This window comes from Bidens hawaiensis, unplaced genomic scaffold (genome assembly GCF_021521415.1).
Source record: "Bidens hawaiensis isolate Kalapana, Puna unplaced genomic scaffold, B.hawaiensis_p1.1 tig00008036_1, whole genome shotgun sequence".
In the NCBI taxonomy this organism is placed as follows: Eukaryota; Viridiplantae; Streptophyta; class Magnoliopsida; order Asterales; family Asteraceae; genus Bidens; species Bidens hawaiensis.
Genome location: NW_027491563.1, coordinates 219,722 through 243,944, shown reverse-complemented (window position 1 = coordinate 243,944; position 24,223 = coordinate 219,722). Strand labels below are relative to the sequence as shown.

The 24,223-nt window shown below is 35.2% G+C and overlaps 1 protein-coding gene across 1 annotated transcript; it reads right to left on the bottom strand.

The window, feature by feature from the left end:
- Positions 1–16,351: 16,351 nt before the first annotated feature.
- Positions 16,352–23,742, bottom strand: LOC143636612 (uncharacterized). The gene is made up of 12 exons (XM_077104170.1): positions 23,425–23,742; positions 22,070–22,293; positions 21,301–21,359; positions 20,748–20,825; positions 20,286–20,635; positions 19,914–19,982; positions 19,747–19,835; positions 17,832–19,613; positions 17,670–17,747; positions 17,463–17,574; positions 17,334–17,384; positions 16,352–16,682 (listed from the first exon to the last, which is right to left on the bottom strand). The coding sequence occupies exons 1-12, from the start codon at positions 23,740–23,742 to the stop codon at positions 16,632–16,634; spliced, it is 3,261 nt and encodes a 1,086-aa protein (XP_076960285.1). The 3' UTR covers positions 16,352–16,631.
- Between the last annotated feature and the right edge of the window lie 481 nt (positions 23,743–24,223).

Here is a 24,223-nt window from a genome sequence, read left to right as displayed (position 1 = left end):
TATTTATATCCCTTAGATCCCATTCTCATTTAACCCATCTCAATAAATCCAAGTCCATGGTCCGCTCCTTACCCGACCATAATTAATTACGCGAAATCACTAAACATAACTTCCTTTATTCAACATTATAAATTTTAGGATGTTACAAGGAGGCTAGGCATTGTAATTTAAAAAAAAATTATATCAGTAACAAATCATGAATATATATATATAATAAGGTAAATCACAATTATCTTTACAATTCTCGTGATGATGTAGGTGTATTTGTTAATTGTATCACTAAAAATGAATAAGTCATAATCATATTAAGTTTATTTGTCTTTTTCTCATTCTTTAAGGGTAAGGATTAAGTCATAATCATATTAGAGTTGTTGTAACGCTCACTTTATATAATTGAGAATAAACCTTAAATTCAGGGCTGGTCTAACCTTTTTGGAGGCTCTAAGTAAAGTTTAAAATCGGGACTCATTTCATACATGCATATAATTATTTTACCTGTGATAATAATTTTGATGAGTTATCATTTAAAGTATATTCGACCGTTGATATGCTCGGATGTGACCATCTTTTCTTATGATTATTACCGGGCATACATACGCAGTCCCTTCATAGATGTGTAACACCACTTCATGCATTCTAACATGCTTCCACTGAGTCACATGATAACGAAACGCATCATTTAAACACTCAACATTAGAACCAAGAAGTCAAATTGTATGAAAATAATTTAAAAAAGAAACAGGAAAAAGAAAAGAAAATAAAGGTTTTGATGCAATATGATATATGATATTTAGTAGCTTAGATGTTGACTTCAAGAATTAGTTGGCCAAAATTATTAGGCTTCATAAAACACATTGCAAATTGCACCAATATCAGGTATTACAAACTCCAACACTCAACAACCAACAACAGGTAATATTGAATTAAATTAAAGCATACCTCTAATAAACCCTAATTAAAACTCCTTCATTACAATTTTCACTTCCTTGGTCATTCATGTGTTCTGCTTCTTTTTTGAAAAAAACGCTAAGAAAATTTTGGTGGCCCTTTAAATTGGTGGCCCCAAGCAGCTGCTTGGGTTGGTATAACAGTAAGTCCGGCCCTGTTTAAATTATATCTCTATACTACAGTTTATAAAGTGAATACATGGATTGTCTATAACTCTATATTCTAAAAGATGTTTTAGTTTTCTGACTATAGCCAAAAACGCAAACCGTCGTATAAGTCGAAGACTGGGGATGGAACGAAATGGTGGCAGAATTGTTGATCAAGGTTGATAACAAGGTAAATATAACAAACCATAAACAATCCAAAACGAAATAAAATAATCAAAAGAAAAAGTGAAAAAATAAAAAGGAAAAAAGAAGAAATAAAACAAGCAAAAGAAAGAATGGAGAAAATAAAAGAAGTACAAATTTCATCCCACGTTGGTGGAGGAAAGAAAATGGAAGGCTTCCACCATGGTATAAATAAGATTTCTAATTCTTGTCCGACATCGTTAGAGTATAAAACTTGTAAGCTCTTTATAAGGAAGAGAGCTCGCCTAATAATATTCTTATGTGCCAAATCACACCTAGTGGTCCTCGCGGAGGGTGTGGAGCACCTGACGCGCTCGCGCACGGGCTTGGGCTTTGCGCAATGTGGCGTTTTGATGGTGCACTTTGTGCTAATGAAGTTAAGCTTCTTCGCGCTACGCGAAGTAGTAGTCGTTATCCAGAAAGTCCTTTTGTCTTTCAAACGACACGAAGTATCTACGCGACGTGAGATTCAAGCAATGGTGGCACGTTGCCTGTGACACATTGCCTGCCACGTGGCGTAGCCCTAGGGCCGACTCAACAACCCTATACATACATTGCCCGACACGAACCAGTTGTATAGGTTTCCTTCGCGCTATGCGAAGGAGCCCAATTTCAAGTATAAATAGGTTGGGATCCAAACAGTCACAACTCGTCCAAAATTCAGATCCCTCTTGTTTTCTTATATAAGGTGTTGATATAATACCCGAATAGTTGTAACGGTACCTCTCCGATTGAAAGAAACTTTAATACATGAATCCGAAAGCTCTACCTGAACAAGGTAAGACGTTGCCTGTGACACATTGCCTGCCACGTGGCATAGCCCTAGGGCCGACTCAACAACCCTATACATACATTGCCCGACACGAACCAGTTGTATAGGTTTCCTTCGCGCTATGCGAAGGAGCCCAATTTCAAGTATAAATAGGTTGGGATCCAAACATTCACAACTCGTCCAAAATTCAGATCCCTCTTGTTTTCTTATATAAGGTGTTGATATAATACCCGAATAGTTGTAACGGTACCTCTCCGATTGAAAGAAACTTTAATACATGAATCCGAAAGCTCTACCTGAACAAGGTAAGACATTGTGCCATCGTGTAAAGTTTCATGTCTCGTGATTATTGTTATGATTATAGGGTTTATACTAACTTAGATATACTACATTGTGCTTAACCTAGGTGCTTAATATCAGGAGGCTTGCTAAATATAAACTTTCAATGTGAGACATTCGAGTTTTTGCACAACTCACATTTGCGTGAGACAACTGATTTTCCAATACTGTCATGATGCTATTCTAAACTCATTAAACTCATGACAGGGATTCCAAATGTTTTCAAATATATTTTCAAAGGATTTTAATTACATTACAATGATTAAGTCTCTATAGACATACGGGATGGTTACTACTGGTATTGTGGGGTTATGTATACAAGGCTTGCCTATTGGGATATTACACGTTACTTATTGGACAAGTGTTAGCCAATAAGTAATATGATCACAGTCACAGATACCGTCAAGTGACAAGTACCTTTCAGTAATTTGTAAGCAGGCAGATGTAAAAACATCTTAATGCTGTAACTGTAAAATATGTCATTTACAAATGAATGTACTCACCAGTATTTCCTGCTAATCAAATATTTTTAAACATGTTTCAGGTGACTTGTTAGAGATGAAGGAATGATGCCTGCGGGCTTCCAGCTTAAATAAGTGGCTTGTCACCAGAATAAAGAAACATGCTTTGTAAATTAGGGTTTATCCCTGTGAAACCTATGTTCGTATAAAAATGGGTTTTAATCCCAGTTTATGAAATAAGAATCATGGTGTTTTATAACTCTGATCATTTTTCCTAACTACGGTCCTGATGAAATATTCTGCTACAAATTATTTTAATAAACACCGATACCACCACTCAATGTTCGTGGCTCCCCTCCCGGGATATAGGGGTCTGGGGCTATGACAGTAAATCTATGAAGGAAATGTAAATCGATGGTTAAAATATGTGGATGCGTTTATGTTTCGTTCATATTTCCGATTAGGCATTAAGTAGTCAAATTTTAGGCGTAAATGCATTTCTATTTCATCGATTCAAATAGAGAATTCCTATTTTTTGCTTTTAATAGGATGCATACAAGTTAAGAATGAGCTCGACTTTGTTTTCTTTTTAAGGAACGAAGCATCAAAACATTATTAACGATAATAAAATTAAAACACATGCCATCAAAACGTTATTTTCGATACATCTTCTCGACTTAAGGTTGTATGAAAAGAATAAAATGATTGATAAATCTACAAGCAAAAGGCTTGTTTATGACCGGTGCAAGCTTGAACTAAACAAATATCATAATTTTGTTTAATAAGAATCATGGTCAATACAACGACCATCCATTGATCGCCCAATGATCCCTATAATTCTGTTACCACTTCTGTGACATTCGTAACAAAACTGGGTACACCTTAGTATTCACGTGTTGAAAAAGCGAGTTACCGCTTATTGCGTAACGAACGAACGAATAACCACACGGGTCTGGTTATGACCCGGATATCCCCCGGGGGCATCTATAAGTGATATACGTATATTATAAGCCAACATATTGATATTATGGCTTTAGTATGATAGCAAACCAGTTAAACAAAAACATACTCGTTTAACTACCCGCTATGACTTTAAACGCGAAAGCTAGTTACGAAACAAGCATTATATCATCCGTTAAGCCAAAAAAGATCTACAAAACACTTAATTGGGATGTTTTAAGCGATCCATGAAAATATTTTGGATTTTTACAAACAAATAGTATGTTTTTCTAAATTTACAAGAAATTGACCGAAATACACTCGTTTTCGCTCTGTTTGTTGTACCCGATATATTTTTCTCACCAAAAATCGATCCCGAAACAAATTTGGACTCGGTATTTCACGTTCAGGCATGCAAAATGAGACTAGTGGGGCCCAACCCCTTGCGACAGCCACCTTTGAATTATTTGTTTTTTTTAGTTTTCTTTGCAACTAAGTAAGATATAGATATTTTGATCAAATTCCAGACTCTTGTCATCTAAAACCTGCTGCTCTTCAAGAACCCAGCCAAACCCTAAGGTATATTAGCAAGTTTAATCAATTTTTAACTTGTTTAATCATGTTAAAACACATATAAACATAGTTTGATTACCAAAAACCACTTCTATCCATGCAAAAACCCTAAAAATGGTCCAAAAATATATTTTGATCCTACACATGGTTAGGAATCTGGTTTGATAAGTTTTTCGGCCATAAACACGGATTTGAGGGTTTAAATCGCGTTTTTACGGTTCAAAAGTTCAGTTTAAAACCCTAACCGAAACCCTATGTTCCAAGGCTGAATTTTTAATGATACATGCTTTGTTTTGTGATATAGGACCTGTAGTTACTCTAGATAGAAGGTCAAGGACCCGGAAAAGGGTAGAAACAGTCGAAAACCGCAAAGGTATTACCGAAACACTCGTTTAGGGGCTGTTTATGATTAGATTGTGACGCACTTGTTGTTAGCTTATAAAATTTTTCAGAGAAATCAGGGACCATATGAATGAGTCCCTATCCAAATTTAGTAATTTTTCGACCATCCGAGAATATTTGGCGAATTTCCGTTTAGAGACATTTATTTATGAAAAATATTTAAAATGTTTGAAAAATTATGATATTTTTTGTAGAACTCGGGTATGGACTAATATGAACACATATAAAATTTGGGATCATTTGGAGAATCCTAGCTATGTTTTCTGGATTCGTGTTTATTCAAGTTTTTATGGTCGATTTTCGATCGAAAAGGTATGTTTGCCAAATTTTTAAGTTCTGAAAATTTTACAGGGTGTTTTGGGAGCCATTTGGGTCACTCTAGAAATTTATCGGATTTTTCGGAAATCATTTGATATAAACGGACAATTTATGGGTTAAAATAGCAAATAAAATGAATTTTATAAATTAATAAATCAGTAAATAATTCCATAAATATTTTTATAAAATATACATATTTTATTTAGTAACTGTGTAAATTTTCATAATTTAATGATAAACGAATAATTAGTTGTGCTAATTTGAACGTTAAACAAATTCAATTTTGATAAAAACCGACAAGTTTGTGATTGACGAACCTATTGGAATATCAAAACACCAAGAGTGACCAAGAATCATATTTTTGGGTTAATTGAGTAAAACCTAACTCTTTGTGAGAAATCCGGACAGTTTGGATGATTTGTGCACGTTTTTCTACAAACCAAATTGAATAAACGGAAATTAACCCTGTGGCGAATCCAGACATCCAAACTATGATTTCTCTTTATAAATTTAATCATTTTATTAAACAACACGTTTACTCAAGCTTATGTGGTCATACCTATTTTCTAAATGTGTAAACGATCAACTTGGCCCGACACGTGAAACGATGAATCTGAGCCAAGTTAGGTTTTAATCATTAGACATTGAACAACGTCACAATCTAATCCTATTGACATGTTCTGGGCGTGACAGCTATACCTAGACTAGTTATACAGCCCAGCCTAGGATAGAGATTATAATAATATTAAAATATTGGTATTATTATAATATTTATTATAGGGACTAAGTGATAGCACGTGAAACAAACCACGAGCTGAGATCGCACTGAGTACCAACTAAACCATGAGTTTCATGACCCCACTTTTAAACTGTTTTTATGAACTTTTGGGGTGAAAAGCATGTTGATACATATCTATATATCTAGAATTGTTTGATGATGTGAATTATCTAAGTGCTAACACACAAAAGTCCCCACGAACACAGTGATTAACTTCGAGCCGGCGGCTTGTGAATAGTGCTATTGGTTTGACAAACCCAAACGGAGTCGGCATGGTTTGCTGAGACTTTATCCCGTTTGCACATGACCATAGTTATACAAGCAAGTTATGTAGTATTATACATGGCTACTTGGGGTATCTTGTGAGAGGAAGGGGGCCACTGTTTATATATATAGTACAAAACCAAAACAAAATAAGTAAATAAATCTTAAATATATATAAACGAAACCATTAAAATCTCTCTGGTTGCTTCCTACATCCTCTCTGGTTGCTTCCTACATCCTCTCAACCCATCAGATTGTCTTATTTGTAAATGGAGGCTTCTCATGCGTTTGACCCGAATTCACAGGTATGGATCTCACCAAACCCAGATAACCCTTAAACGAGCTACAACATCTCATTAAATTAAAAAAAAATCACACCAAATATTTGATATGAAAATCCTATAAAATAGTGATATACTGTAAATTAATATCCATTTTTTTTTAAAAAAGATATAATTTATAATTAATAAACAATTTTATAGTAAAAAATTATGCGGGTCATGGGTCTCACAAAACCCAGATATCTTTTAAGCGGGTTATAAAATTTTATTTATTTATGAAACCTTTTCGTTATCAAACCTTAAATATATTATTAACTCCATTACAATAAATAAAAATAAAATAAAAGAATATGTAAATATCATAAACGAAAAATGAAAACAACTACGGAGAATAAAACCTAGTAAATCTATATCTATATCTATATATACTATTAAAGAAATACAATCTAGCCAATTTCTATTGGTTGATTTTACTACTTTCTAAAAATAACTATGATTCTTAAAATTTCTTTACAATTTAATAATTCAAAATTAAATTAATAATTTAGTTTGGAAAGCTCTTCTTTTTCTCTACATTTTAATCATTTTCCATGTACACTTTAATCTCTTATCTAAATAGTTGAAGCTTAGTTTTGAAAACCATTAATGTAAACAAAATTCATAACATTTTGTAAGCTCCATCATGTTATAAATGTAATACATTCATTTGAACATTAATTCGTTTTGAATCTTGTGTTTTGTGCTAATCCACTAGGTTAATCAAAACAATCCCAATATCTAGGTACGTGATGTTGTTCCATTCATTTTATAGTGTATTCGTTAAGGAAACTTTTAAAGATTTATGATTTGTTTATAATTTTGTAAATTATAAGTGCAAATTAAATTCATCTTTATTTAATGTAATACGCTACTTTTCTATTTTTATAAGTTACCACTTATATAATTTAAATGGTTTAACCAATGTAAGTAGAAAAAAAATTACTTAAGGTCTTAACTATAGATATAATGGTTCCTTGAGTCTTTCAATGTGGTCATCATGTTTTGAGTAAAAGTGTCAATTTAAACTCGTTTACTAATGAACGTCCGATTTTGGTAACATGTTGATGGGCCAAAATAAAATATCTATTACTATTATTGTTTTTAAATCTGCCAAAATTGGCTCATTCAACTTTAGGTTGGGTTGGGTCGGGTTATGTAGGTTACTTCGGTTATGAGCTTGCTTTGGTTTCATGCATACTTGCCAAAATCAAAATTGTTTTTTTTTCTTTTTGCAGCATGCTTTTACATGGTCTTAGGTTAATCACTTGCGATAACGTCAACATGGAGTTTCGGGGAATTCGACTATTATTTTAATAGAAATATCACGGTATTAGGTTATAGTTTTGTTATAGGTGACGGTCTTTACCCGTCCACAATGCATTTTAACGCTTAGTGCCGAAATTCAACTTTGGTTGTTTTTTGTTAGCCTGTAACAAATAAAAGAACATAAGGTGTAATAATGTCACCAACCTAAATCCAATTAAATTATTATGTTTATTTAAGTGAATGTGATGAATACTAACTATTACAATTTTAAAGTATATTGTTTAGAGATTTCTATTAAAGTTAAATTTTTAGAAATATATCATTTTCTACAAATTTTAACACCGCGTTAATTACTTTCCTCGGTACAATCAACTGCATTTTTTGTGTCCATTATAAATACTTAGCTAATTCGCCAAAATCCAATTACATTATAATTTCATTATGTACATGTATTATTACCTATTAACCAATTTCTAAAAGCTCCGCTAAGTGTTCCAGTCGGTGGAACGACTGAAAATTTTCAAAGGTTTTCCCTGAAAATTCACTTTGATTCTCTATCAACAATAATGTGGGATCATTAACATGGTTAAAGCTAAACTGTTTGTCCAGAAAAGTCTGCGATCGAGTAAATAGCTCTATGAACGAATGGATTGGATCGAGTTGGGAAATGACGCTTTACGCCCAATCATTGCGGATAACGCTTGCATCCTCTGTATTATCGCGTCCCCTTCGCGCAATTCTTCTAAATTTCTAATATTTATGTACTTGCTCATGATCATGGTTTAAATGGATCGATTTTGTTGGAACTTATATAACGTGTACGTATTATTCTACATGATGCTTCGTAAGGACGACCGACATGATAAGTTTCAGTTATCTTTTTAACAATATAATTTCTTATATTAAGTCCTTAAGTTATATATTATGGGGTTGTTTGGGATTCCTTATTTTTATCTCCTTATAACTTATGGAAAAGTCATAAGTTACAACCTTGTGTCTTATGAAATTTTTTCTCTCATATATTAAGCAAACCCAAACATCTTTTTAACTTTTTAATAAGTGATAAGTCAATATTACAATATTTATTACAATATTTATAAGTCAATCTTTCGATATTAAGCAAACCCTAACATCTTTTTAACTTTTAGTTTTATGTGTTTGCAGTATTTATTACAATATTTATTTGTGAAATATACATGTTTTATAGGTTTTTTCATGTTTTAATGATTTTACATTACATTTATTTGTGTATTAAAGTTACGTACGTAATAAATATCATGTTATCGTCTCAAAAAATATACTACAAATTATCTTGTCATTTAAAATTATATATGTTTGTTAGACGATTTCTATATTTCCACCTGTATTGTGCACGGGTCATTAGCCTAGTAATATACAAACGTCAAAATTATCCGGATTCCACCCCTTATCCAAAATCCCAAATGCTAAGAAACATGTTTGCTAGAATGGGCCAATGGGTCCTCCACTTGTTACCAAACAGGAATTACCATACACACTACAAATCCTTATTCTGATTCCAATTTGATATCTACCGTCCACATGAAGAAACATCATAAAAAGTTCTTTTAAGATAATAATAATAATAAGGAAAATTGGTTTTCATTGATCCCAACTATTTCATTTTTGTTGGCGCTGGTCCTAACTTTCATTTTGGCTGGTAACGGTCCCAACTTTCACATACGTTTCTTCTACCAGTCCGCGACTAACGGAGTACTAACTCCGTTATGTCATTGCTGACGTGTCCTTCCTACTTGTCAAAAAAACGTTACGTGGCAGCCATCTGAGTTGTCAAAGACCGGAGAATCAGAAACCCCTACCAGACTCCGACCTCCCACCCATCGCCGCCATCAAACTCAAACCCACCTCCCCAATCCACGGTCCCACCGCCACTCCCACCACCCCACCACCACCGCCTAACGCCGCATCGGCTACCGTCACGTTCACCATTTCCGACCACCATCATGCTTGCGGAGTTTTGAATCTGCTCGAGCCATCTCCCCATATTCGTTATTCATCTCAGTTCGTATCCAATCGCCTCGTCCCGTTTTTCCGGCGACCCACCCCCGTGTTCCGATTCAGGAACCCGATTCATATATGATAAATTGGGGGGTTTGACTCCAAAGGCACACCCAAATAAAAATCCCCAATTTATCTCAAGAACCCAAATTGAATCATCGAATCAATTACAATGTTTTTCCGTCATCACCGTCATCGTTCAACTTCATCCGCCGCATCGGCATTCAATTCCGGTGTCGCCGTCCTCCGTTCCGGATGACGTCATTCGTCAGGGCTTTCTCTTCCGATGAAACGAACGAGGTTACGAATAACGTTGAGAAGGTTGTGAATAAGCCTCCGATATGTACTGCGGATGAGTTGCGATCTTGGAGGATGGCTAGTGGTCTCTTTCTCTGGTTGCCGGAAAAGAACCGTCGCCGGAGTTGGCGGAGGAGAGAATTAGGGATTTTGATTATGAATATAAAATTGTTATATAAAAACTAATATCCACGTACCATGTCGTATGTTTTTGACAAGTAGGATGGACACATCAGCAATGACATAACGGAGGTTAGTACTCCGTTAGTCGCGGACTGGTGGAAGAAACGTATGTGAAAGTTGGGACCGTTGCCAGCCAAAATGAAATTTGGGACCAATAAAAAACCAATTTTCCTAATAATAATAATAATATTTTTTTTTATTATTATTATAAGGGAGTGTTTGGGGAGTTATCTTAAAAAGTATCTATCAAAGTATTGTTTTCTTAATTACCAATATCATAGAATAGTAAGTTCTGTAAATGAACCAAACCAAATCAAACAATGCCCATTCGCTAAGCATTTATCGAGCAAGGCGAACAGTTCATGAACACCTAACGAGCTAACAGAACGAAATTTCTTGTCCATGTTCATTCATTTAGGAAACGTACTTGTTTGTAAACGATTCACAAACACAAATAAACACAAACAATGTTATATTTGATTTGGCTAACCGAAAATGATCAGTATCAACGATTTGGTATTTGGTCTGGCTATCAAATCTATGTTGGTGTTTCTTTTAACATTCATATTCATGTATCAATTTTACATATAAATCAATCACATAATAATTAATAATTTTGCTCAAATATGTAGAAAGATTAGAAAAGTCATTTAAAAAAATATTAAAACCTCTAGTGAACAACACAAAGAAACAAACATTAACGAGCATAAACAGGCACGTTAACAAGTGTTCATTTCATTTAGTTAATCGAACGAAATCTGTTATCCATATCCCTCCATTTATTAAAGGAACAAACATAGTTCGTCAAACATTCAGTTCGTCCCAGAACTACAGAATACTCATCTTCAATTCCCATGGCAAACCTTTATCAGCAACAATCGATGACAAATTTTTGTTCACACGAAATTAAGCACATTATACACACGAAAAAAAAAGTAAAAAAAAAAAAATACATAACATGTTACATAACCATAGATTAATTCGCACATAACTAAATTACATAATAACAACAATAATCATAGCCATTTCGGTTTCAATCTTCATCCGACCCTAAACAAACAACCATTAACGAGCATAACTAGACATAAACAGACGTAAACAAACACATTAACAAACATTCGAATACGCAATTAAACAAACATGACATCTACTCGTGCTCATTCATTTAGTTAATCATAGAAGACTTCATGATTCACAAATACGTTCACACGAAATTAAGCACAAAGTACATACAAAGAAAACAAAGAACGAATTACATTAACATAACATGACCATAACATTCTATTTCGGTTTCGATTTGGTTTTCGGTTTTCAATCTTCGTAAATCCGACACTCATCCGTGTCGGGGTTCTGCTCACAAAACGACTGTAACGGATCCTTATTCTCATCCAACTTCCGTCGTAGATCCGCTTTGGCCTGACTAACCTCTTCCACCTCATCCCACGCCACCTTACACTCGTCCGAATCACGATCCGCTTCGCATACTTGCTTTGCTTCGGCTACTTTGGCTTCGATTAACTCCGTCAGCTTCTTCTCTCGCATCTGTGTGCCTTTGTATTTTGCTGATCCGCCGCCGGTTACCGCCTTGGCTACGGGTATGGAGGTTCGGATCCGAGTGGTGGTGGTGGATCTGAATGATGGTGGAAGCTTGAAGGGTACGCTACTCGTCTGCATAGCTTCAAGCTTTCAGAAGACTCGTGAAGATTGTAGAACTGTTTGATGGGAAGAAGAATAATGGTGAATGAATTGGTGGGGAATTATATTAATACTAACCAGAAAGTTAACCGAAGCATTGCGCGGCAAAACTCAAATGTTGTCGGTTCTAAGCGTTGACATGGAAAGTCGATGCAAATTTGGTTCGTTTCATTTACACGACATAGGTAAAACTCGAGTGTTGGTAAAACCCAATCGTTATCAATATCGCAAGTTGAGGAGGCGAGTCTAAGCAAATTCGGTCAGTTTCCAACACGTTCGTTACAGTACCAGAACTAAAACATTAAAAAAATCAACGTTCTGTCAGTTTTCGTCATGTACGTTACGACGACGATAGGTCGGTAAAACCCAGGCACTAGTAAAACAGGAGCTTTGTCGGTCCTGGGCATTCGTCGATGCGAATTTGATCAGTTTCGGTTACATTTGTTACGGTACCGAAACTAAAACCAAAGGGTATGTAATACCTAAGTGTTGGTAAAACCCAAGTGTTGTAGGTACCGAGTGTTGCGGTGGTGAGTCTGTGAAACCCTAGCGTTTTCAGTCCTGGGCGCTACGGCGGTGAGTTGACACAAATTTTGTTGATTTCACTTACGTTTGTTACGCTACTGCAACTAAAACACAAAAGGTCGGTAAAACCGGGGTGTTAATAAAACCCGAGCGTTGCGGCGGTGAGTTGACGCGAATAACAATTTCTTTATCAAATATAAAACAATAAAAAACTACTTGGCCAATCTCATGCCGTCAAATAGACCAATAATACTATTACGTCGCCAAAGTTCTCATTTATTCTATATAATAATACCATAGTCACAAAATGTTTTTTTTTTGCCATGCATGGTTGGGTCTGAGGCCAATTTTATATTGAAAATATAATATAACTGGTTATTTACCCTCGCGTTGCGCAGTGAATTCGGACGTTGTAATGGCGAGTTATTGCAAATTCGGTCAGTATTCACTACACTCTTTACGGCACGGAAACTAAACCTTAAAATAAATATACTTAACATAATTAATAAAAATAAAAACAAAGTATACGTCACGACGTCTATTCGGTCAGTAAATCCCTAACATTGGTTAAACCCGAGCGTTGAAACTCAGGTGTTAGTAAAATCCGTGCATTGGTAACACCTATGCGTTATGGCGGCAAGTCGACACAAATTCGGTCCATATCAGTTACATTTGTTACAGTATCGGAACTAAAACAAAAGATATATAAAAATTGAGTTGGACCAACGGAATGGTATCGGTCAGTATAACTCAGCATTGGCAAAGCCTGAGCGGTAAGGCAGTGACTCCACACGAATTCGGCCGGTCTCCGTTATGTTCAGTATGATAGTAGAACTAAAACAATATAAAACAACAAAAAAGCATTGAAAAATCCCCAAAGTTATTAGTCCTCGACGTTAATACGTGAATTTGGTTAGTTCTCATAATTGCGGAGGGCACCAAAGAAATGAACAGAAGTTCAAAAATCAACATATACAAAAAAAAAGGAAAAAAAATTAACGTGAATTTGGTTAGTTCTCATAATTGCGGAGGGCACCAAAGAAATGAACAGAAGTTCAAAAATCAACATACACAAAAAAAAAGGAAAAAAAATTAAAGCGGGCGCTTGGGACATGAACATGAGATTCTAAAAGGATTCGAACTTGCGTGCGTTACTTGGAAAGTTAAAAACAACCCTACCAACCAACTCACTACCAAACACTTACAATTACCATTGTCAAAAACAAATCATAAATACGAATCCAGAGAAATCAGGAGATCAAGTTATGTGACACCAAACTTCACTTTTACTTAATATAGATAATATGGGTTAGGTTATAATAAGAAGTATAGTTTTTGTAGAAAGGATAAAAAGTAATCTTATTCATTGATTTTAAACATGGATGGTTGAGATTAGTTTAGGAGGAAATCAGGTGTGAACATAAGGGGAAGGGTATAAAAGAAATAACACATTTGTTGACTTTCTCTCTCCACATGCAAGGCATATGTCAAATTCCCCCATCATTTTTAAACGTCCATAACTTTTTTTTACGACATTTTTATTGAAAAACAAATTCACTATAATAACGAGTGTCTTTTTATCTTTTATATGAGTACCATATTGTAATATAAAAATTAAAAAAAAATTATTGGGTTTTTTACAAATTGTTCTACCGAATTGTGTTTTACAAAGTTGTGTTATACAATATTATTTTTCATTGTATTTTTTCTATTGTGTTTTTTACAATGTGTCATATAATTGTGTTTTTTATTGTGTTTTTATCATTGTGTTTTTTTCATTGTGTATTTTTTCATTGTGTTTTTTTCATGTGTTTTTCATAGTGTTTTCCATTGTGTTTTTTCGGACTTTTCCGGCGAGGTGGTGGCGGTGGGTGACGGTTGTAGTGGCGGTGGGCGGTGGAGTGGCGGTGGTTGTAGGAGATGAGTGAAGATGTAATTGGGTTTTATGTAAGTGGGTTTTTAAAATTAATTTAAATGGGTTTTGAGATTAAAGTAAGTGGGTTTTGAAATTAAAGTGTTAGACTAAAATACCCTCCTTCCTAGCCTTCTTAGGAAAATCAAACTTCTTATTTGAACCTAACCCTAGATAATATTAATAAACGACAGTGGTTTTTAATACTTTCAACTTTTATTGCTAATAACTTGTTACCTATCATTTTAAACTTTCATTATATTTGTTTTTGTCACTCCATCCCTAACAGACGACTAACGTCGTCGTTAACAGAATCCCAATTTTCCGATGAATCTCGATTTTCGATGAAGCAGACAATCGGAAACAGAAAAGAGGGAGGTGGCATGGCTAGGGTTCTGTCGTACCCGGCAGCGGCCTCTGATTCAGGGTGGTTTGGACATCTATCGAAGCCGGTTGCAGCATCTTGGGTTATGAAGGTTTTTTGTGCTTTTGGGTTGACAATAGAGACTATGGATGGAAGGCCCATCTAGTTTTCCTGGTCCCTAAGTTTATTAACCCTAATCTTGTTCTATTTATACCCGTATATTGTAATTGTAATTTTATACCGAGCTTAATAAAATACCTGGTTGCAACCCGTGGACGTAGGTCACCTTGACCGAACCACGTTAAATTGTCGTGTTCCTGCTGCTTTTATTTTCTACTCGTTTGTGTAATTGTGTGTTGGTTCCGTTGCGCCACTTAATCCTAACACAGCAACTCCAAGGTCGGATTGACTCAAAGGGAGGACCAATCGATAAGATGCAAGGGCGTTCCAACGGTTGTGAAGTGCATCCGAAAATCTGGTATGATTTCCGGCAAGGTTCCACTAATGACGTTAGTGTCCGTTAGTGAGGGGTGACAAAAACAAGCAGGGCGAAAGTTGGGAATAGTCGGTAACAAATCAAAAGTTTGAGGTGTTATCAGCCAGCGGGTGAAAGTTGAGAGTTTGAAAGACAAATAGATTATTCTTTATCAACATAGAGTGTTGATTATTCCTTTCCCCACCTTTGCACCAACATAAATGGGATTGTAAGTTTATAACACGTTATTTTATACTTGGCAGTTGGCATGTCATACTGTGACAGTATGAAAGGTGGTCAAACGGAATATTTTGATTAGTCATGCAGGTTGTATGATAGTCCGTACGATTTTATTTACTAACAAATAAACGACTGGTGTGATCATTAACAAAGTCATACAAGATGTATGACCTTTTTCGTCATGTCGTTCGGCGTGTATGATAGGACATACAACTCGAATGGCATGACATACAACTCGTCATGTCGTTCGTCATCTTAGAGTTATGTTACAAAAATAGGAATTAAGATAACATAAAGCATACATAAACACCAAATCTAACTCAACTTTTACAATTAGATGCATATTATAGCTAAGAGTTGTAACGCTAGGAGGTCACGGGAGTTCGCTTTCCTAAGAGATTTTATGTTTGAATATAGTTTTTACTAGTTTTCTATCACCATTAAGACTAAGGCGCTAATAAGCACCTGATTATCTCTACGTTAAGACCATGCGTAATATTTAATGTCCTTTAAGGAGTATTTTCTATCACATCAGCATTACTTTTTTTAGCCAAAAACATATGAAATGGATAATGCCCTTAATGATACTCTTCAATCATTGCAACTATCAATGCCCCTATAACGCTTCATAATGCCCCAGCAATGGTGTAAGGCCTTTATTTGCTTCATTACGCATGGTCTAAGACTCTTTAAGGTTTAAAACCAACTTTTTCACTGGTTTTTAGGATCTCTAACAAGGCCAACAATATGATACTAGACACATTTAGGAATAGATTTACTTTGGATAAAAAAGAAAAAGCTTCTAAGATCCAGTTTTGGATCAGATAATTCAATCAAACAGAACTAAAAACCTTTTTAACTCTAAATCACTGTGCACTGCAAATATTACAATTTGCAACCCAAACCAAAACCATTTATTAAAAACAAAACAAAAAAATAAAATAAGTACATGTACAGTTTTTATATACAACTAATCCAAAACTTTTCCCTACCAAACCCTCAACAACATGTCATTTAACTTCACCAGTCACCACCTTCATGCACAGCCAACAACTTGGTTTATCAATTCTGCAGGTAGATCCTAAAACAACTATAATTAAAAAAGAAAAAAAAAGATTTGAGTTTCTTCTCCATGTTACACTTTCTTTTCCTATTTTATACATCGATTTTGCATCATCCTTTTGTTTGTTTCTCAACGAAGTCTCTAATCATCTCCTTCAAATGCTGGATTCAAAAAAAAAATGGTAATTAGTATGGAGTAAATCATACTATGATTAATACTACCTTCACTAAAGCTATTCCACTTATTTCCTAAATTAAAATATTACATAAAGTTGTGAGATCAACTACTAGATGGTGGCAAAACAGGTGGGTCGGGTGGGTTTGGTAATGGGTAGTATTGGGTACCTCTCGAGGTGCCTCTGGTTGGCCCACAAAAACTGGGAAATTGTTAAAGAAGTCCAATGAGGCGTGCACTGAATTTGCACACAAGTCCCTAAACTATTTTTGAATGATTAGATTTCAATGAAAGGGCAAAATTGTACTTTTTAAAGTTCCAGTGGTGTATGGATAATTTGATCAAGTAAGCTTTTACGCATTAAAATCCACCAATCCAACCCATTTGACCCATTTTATTTTACCTGTTTGGGATAAAGAATAACCCAAATTGACCCGCTTATAAGTAAATGGGTCAAAAATGCTACCTCTACCAAAAACGTTATTTTTGGCAAACACATCTTATTATCATTTTCACCCATTCAAAACACGAATATAACTCATATGGAAGTAAAGATGGTAATCTAATGATTGAAATGAGGTAACATGTTTAATACAACCACTGGGTGCACAAATAAGATTGAGCAGTTAGAAAGAAACCTGTAGTTCATGATGAAGCACAACAAATATCTTCTTCAGCTGTTTATGTTTCTGCAACATCAAATACTTCCACGATTAAGACCAAAAAGTTCAACAAAGAAAGTGAAAATAAATAGATATTTGGTGTACCGTTCCACACTGGCGATAAGATTCCATCAACTGTTCCAATATTTTGTTATATCTTTCAATATCTTTCCCTTTAGCAAGCTCAAGGTCCCTTCTAAAGTTTTGAAACTCGTTTCTGGATATTTAAGATGAAATTAATTAGACAACGATATTATAGCAGGACTTAGTTTAAAATACAGCACCACAAAATACAGAAAAACGTTGTAAAACCTGTAAGATTCTAGAATCTTGTTCAACGTATGGTAGCAATCATACTTCTCATGATACTCCTGCACATATTCATTGTGCCTAAACATGCAGAATACAAGTATGCAATCATTATATAAACAATGTCAACCAAATAGTAACTGTAAGAAATAAAAATACACTTACTGTGAAAGATCCCATATTGGTTCCTTCATCTCTGGCTCATCTTTTTCGTACTTCATATATGAAGCAATACTGTCATCAGAACAAGACTCCATTTCCCTCCTTTTTGTTTCATTTTTATTCCTACTATTTACCATCCAAGAATCCTTTTTTTCTCCTAAATCCTTAGACTTATGTTTTCTCTGATCTTTGGTGGAAATAGGTATCTCTTGTTTCTCATGCTTATGTGGCACATCAATATGCCCTTTTATTTGACTCTCTGTGTTGACCGTGTGTCCTTCGGAACCACTTGCAGTCCCCTGGCTTGCACCGGCTTCATTATGTCTACCTTTATTGTTCTGAGAACCAGATTTCAGATTATCTGGTTTTGATAGTGACGGTTTGCCATTAAATCGTGTGAAATCATCAACATGATCCTCAGAAACCACCTTGTTAGGTATGTTTGGCATGTCATTAGGTTTTATTTTACTTTCATCAAGATTCCAGTAATCTGAACTTGATTTGGCCTCTGACTGTTTAAATGAATTATATCTCCCAAAACGATTTTCTTCATGCCAATTCTCGCGTAACTCACCAATTTCTAAATCAGAGAGCTCTCTTTGAAGTGCGGGCCCGCGCCCGTTTATTACATTTGACCTTTTTAAGTCAACGGGCATATTTTTAATCTGGGACGTTGACGGTAACTCCAATTCCTTATTTTTTCCAATCAAACCACCGTATTTCTTTTGATGAGAACCCGAAGGTTTGCCTCCAGAATTCTTTGGAGCTCTTCTATCCTTAGGATGACCGTCTTCATCACGTGTTTCTTTGTTAACTCTGTTATCTTTTTGCATGAAAAACAAATCATTTCCTTGTGAGCCCCTTTCAGAGAACCCAACAATGTCATCCAGGTCATCAGGAGGATGTGCTTGGGCATTAAGATCAATTTGTCTCGGGTCAGATCTCGGGAAATCTGAAGTAGAATTTCCAAGAAAGTCACGGTTGTTGACATTTTCATAGTCATAATCAGACATGTCATCAACAGTCCCACCCAGCGTTCTGGGCCCATCAATAGATCTGGAGTTTGACCGGGCCTGATTTCTTGACTTTAATCTTTTCACGTTTTCGTTTTCGTTTTCATCAAAATGCTTCTCATCAGATCCCCTTTTAGATGTACTGGTTCTTGATACAACTCTTTTAGCATGATCATGAACTTCATGAACTTGATCATAATGAAGATGATTAATGAAGTGATTTGTGGTATCACCAGCATAATTGTCCTCAGCTTTGTGGTTATCTCCAAACAAATCTTTTTCAAGATCAAGTAAATCAGAGTCGTGACCGTCATCCTTTTCATCGGGCATATTATGTGGTGCATATCCTAATTCATGATCCAAAGGTTGTAAGTTCTGTTTGGGTTCTTTATCATCATCACTCATGATATCTACATCTTCATCAGACCCTTGTTTGCTGTTTAAAGAAGCATCACTATCACTGTCACTGCTACTACCAACAGGACTTTTGCTGTCACTTCCACTGTCACTGCTGTCACTTTCACTGTCACTGTCACTTCCACTCCTGCTAGAGCTAACTGCAGGATCTTCTTTATTGTGAGAAATTTTTTTATCACTAAATGCATCTGGGGAGAGATTGTCGGTATCATTTTTTTCTAAAATATTTAAATCTCCATAAGGTTCAGAAATTAGGTGAGATGGTTCTTCAAATTCCTTCACATCATCTGCTCTCGAAGGGAAGCTAGATGCAGGAGCAGTAGTTACTCCGAAATGATTATTGTTCTCAGGAGAACTGAAATAGGGGATATCGGGAATTAGATTCCAGCATATGGCATAAATAATCAAGTAATAATGACAATGTTTAACTTAGAACAAAAAAGATTACTTAATTTTCACATAAAAATGGAAGCATTAGTTAGTCTAACCTTCCACTTTCAGATAAAGATTTCCTGAAACTTTCTGACTCAAAATCGGGTTTCAGTATATATTTTCCTGGATCTTGGAACACAGCAATCTGAATGAAATAACAATGTCATTCAGCAGTCCTGACAAGCACGATATTGAATAATAATACTAGTTTATTATCACTTACCCTTTTCAAGATGGGCTCAATTAGCTTCACAGATTTGGGAATGGTTTCTCCAACAGCTCTCTCCAGAGCCTACAAAGTAGGATGAGAATGTATGAGAGAGAAATGAAAGAAAGAAAAAAAAAAGTGTTTATATGTAAAGTTCACACATGATAGGTTAAATAACAAACAAAAGCTATTTGCTAGAAGATAAACTGCATAAATAAAGACACTGTTCTACAATTTTAAACAAAAAAAAAAGCTTTTAGCAGGTTGTATGCATTAAATATACGCTTTGGGCAACTTTCAACCCCAGTTGACCGGTTCCCCTTTTACTTATTTTTTTAATTTGACCCGTTTGAGATATAACACACACTAAAGAGACCGATTTCTTACCTTGAGGTTCATCCCTTGTGGTTTATCCATAAGAAGAGAAACTAGCAAGCTTTGCAGATCAGTAGGTCGGTTTCCAAATCTTTTATTGCTCCCTGGTTTATTATGTACAATACCAGCAGGAACTCTGTTGGGCATTTCTCTCTCAAATGTACTAGCATTCTCTTTACTAGATTGAGTCAAAGTTGCATCGTCTCTATTTGTATGTAATTTATTAAGGTTGTTACTTCTAGGTGGAGACAATGGTACACCAGACTGATCAGGTGCAGATAGAAGTGGTGAAGCTGAAGCCCTAATTTTGGAAGGAGTTGATGACGAGAATCCAGGTTTTCCACCAGCTTTAGGAGGAATCACTGTTGTAATAGATAGTTTTAAAGAATGCAAAAATTCACTTTAAAGTTTAAAACACAAATTTATATTTGTAGATATACATTATCATTAGTATACCATTATAAGATCCCTTACCTGAAGAAGTTTCAGCTTTCATCTTTTTGAAAGGGAGATCTTTCTTCTGTTTGTATGATCCTCTCCATGCATTATTTACTGAAACCAATATATAAATACAAAATTTTGATATAAAGTTTGAAATTTCAGATATTAAGATATGAAGTTTGAAACTTTGGATATTAAGATATGATAAATTGGTTATATGTGAATATGCAAGCTTTTCAAATAGCAAAAACAGTAAAATAAGAATGGCAACAGGAATCCCTGAAAACCACAGAAAGGACAGTGGACACATGTAACTTTTTGTGGATTAGAACTCTTTAACGAATAACATTACGTGAAGAATAAAAAATGTTTCCTTATACTGACGAATGCATGAGATGGATTAAAAAACAAAACAAGTTGAACCAGGAATCCTAAATTCTTAAACCATGCATTCAGTTCCAAAGACTCATCTCGCTGACAAGCCATCTTATTTTCTGCATCGGTGCAAACTAAAAGAGCAAAATGCATACATAAAGTACAAAACATGTATAACACAGAAGAAAATTAGTGGCAATCGATATGATACCTTCAGCAGCGGCCTTCAATTGATTCTTCATAGATGGATTTGGGTCTAAAACAATGGCTCTGTCAAAAAAAATTCAAAACGGTCATTTATCAATACTCACACAGTGTCGGTTTTTAACCATCAATAACTGATAATCTAAAAAGGGTTGTGAAAAAACTTTGGTTAGCTGTAGCCCTAAGGGATAAATTTACAAAAACCCTTTTATTGAATGACATCAATCATGTGATGATTGTAATTGTAAGAAATACTTTTTTACATTAGTTATGAATGGGCTGAGTAAAGACTTTAAAATGTAAATATTGTAGTGTATGCTTCTTTCACATGATAACTTGTTTATTGATGATTATACTAGAATTATGAAGAAATGAAGAATGTATCTAAACCCTAAGATTGAAGGTTTGGTCAGACAAAAAATGAATTCCAACTTTAGTGAGCAGCTGACCATGATAAGCAGGTTGAAGATGCAACAAGTACATGCATATACAGGACAAGTGGTAGTAAGACATTACTCTACACATGAACAACTATAAGGGATCTTTTACACTTAACTATGTGGGAACATTAAGGAGACCATTACGTGTGTATAAGCAACAATACAAGAAGATTCAGTAGGCAAGCATTTCAGAAGTACTAGTTAACAGATCATAAACAGAAGCATTGGAGAGTGAGATGCAGCAGAAACACATAACCTAGCAATTAATCATAGGGTAAACTGCAACATGTAAGTGATCACGAGTATAATATTGGTCATATCAAACATAAAGCATACTTTCGTGATTTGTGCTTGCGTTCTGCCTCCACTGTCCGCATTTTAACATGGTTTTTAACAGAATCGTCTAATTCACGTTGAACATTCAACTTCCACCAAGCACTTCCTGATTCAACAAGCAAACCATCTCCATCACAACTTCGGCGCTCTTCATATATGTCACATAGGTGACCAGTTTCTTGGGACCATGTGAATCTGAACTCCTTTCCTCCTACATTAATGACCTGAAAGAGGAGGAGAAAAACTAATAAGTTTTAATGATTTAATAGACAAACATAAAGATAAAATTTCTAACCAAGATATATGCTTTCTGTAGTTTCATAAAACCATCTGTTTAATCAGAAAACCTACGAAGCAACTGCAGAATCGTTGTTACGTCCATGATCTTCTCCTATGTGCACAATTCTCATGAAAAATACAATTATGCTTAGTTCAGTGTCAAACCTCCAAACTACATATAATAATGCTATGTGTACTAATATTTTAACCTAGCAAGGGAATTTACGCAAAGCAACTTAACCTGTGAACCAGTAAACCTAAAATTCATCGATATATGACTAAGCTTACACAAATACACCATCTGTTTAATCAAAAAAACCTATGAAGCCTTTGCAGAATTGTTGTTACAGCACAAACATCTCCTTCTATGTGAGGGCCAAGGGTGCCCCCCACCCCTTTTGCGCAGTGGTGTAAATTTACCCATTTTCGACCGAAAATTTGACCCCCCCCCCCAAACCCCTCCTCGGCGTTCTCGTCCAAGCTTCGCCACCGGGCAAACCTAATGCTATGTGTATTAATACTTTCACCTAGCAAGTAAATTTAGGCAAAGCAACTTAAATTCCTGAACCAGTAAACCTAAAACTCATCAAACAATGCATTTCCAGACTACCTATACGTTGCAGTATGATCAACGATTCAACGGAGACAAACAAGCAACAGATTGTTTGTTGTCACAGTTCATGATCCTCGCCTTCTATGCGCCTAACTCTCATAACTATTTCATCATTTCAATAATGCTATGTGTATTAATACTTTAACCTAGCAACTTAAATTATGAACCAGTAAACCCAAAATTCATCAAATAACACAAGACCTCTACGTAATTGTGTACAATCTCATAATAATTTCAATTATGATTATTATTACTTTAACCTAGCAATAGAATTTAGGCAAAGCAACTTAATTACTTAAATTATAAACCAGTAAACCTAAAATTCATCAGATTATTCATTTCCACAAGCAATTAACATATTAAACATCCAATTTTCACTGATCTATGCTTAATTACGCATCGAATTAAAACTATTATGCATAAAACAGTTAATAGATTCAGCATTCAGATAAACTAAACCTACATTTCCATTAGTATTATTAGCACTGGAATCAAACTTAATCCTGGCAACACCGCCATCCGCTTCAAACCGCTTGATCTCTTCAACGAGAACAGGCGAAAGCCTAATAAGCATAACGAAGTTGAGAACATTATTACGAACTAAACTAAACGTCTCTTCCGTTGTGGATACTGAATTGGATTCGGTAGGTGTATTATTATTGCTAGGGATACGGTGACCGGACTGACGGCGTTGAACGGATGACGGTTGGAAGGCCGAGTGGATGTTCCGTTTGATTGGACCGCCGCCGCCGCGGTTGAGCTTGCCGGAACCGCCGTACATTGCCGGACGTCAGGGTTTTGTGACGAAGTGAGTAATCTGTCACAAGGAAAAGATGTGAAGGAATTTGAGAATTCTTTGATTTATTTTTATTTACTTTTTTTATTATAAAAACTAATTTATAAATAAACCAAACTTATTTAAAAATCCAGATTATCATTTTTTGGTCAATGTTGGTCCTAACTAACGAATTCGTTGCTATCAGTCCATCTTTTAACGTATTTGTTCCTTAACAATTCGCAACTAACAAAACCCTAACACCATTTGTTGCAGGTCATCGGAAAATGTCTTTGGCCGGAAAACTGAAATTTTTTCCCGGAAAAGCATTTTCGGAAAAAATAATGTGCCTTTTCAGGCCAAAAGCGTTTTTCCGCCGACTTGCAAGTAACGGCGTTGGGGTTTTGTTAGTCGCAAATCGTTGGGAATAAATACATTAAAATATGTGACCGTCAACACCCAATTCGTTTATTGGGACCGACACTAA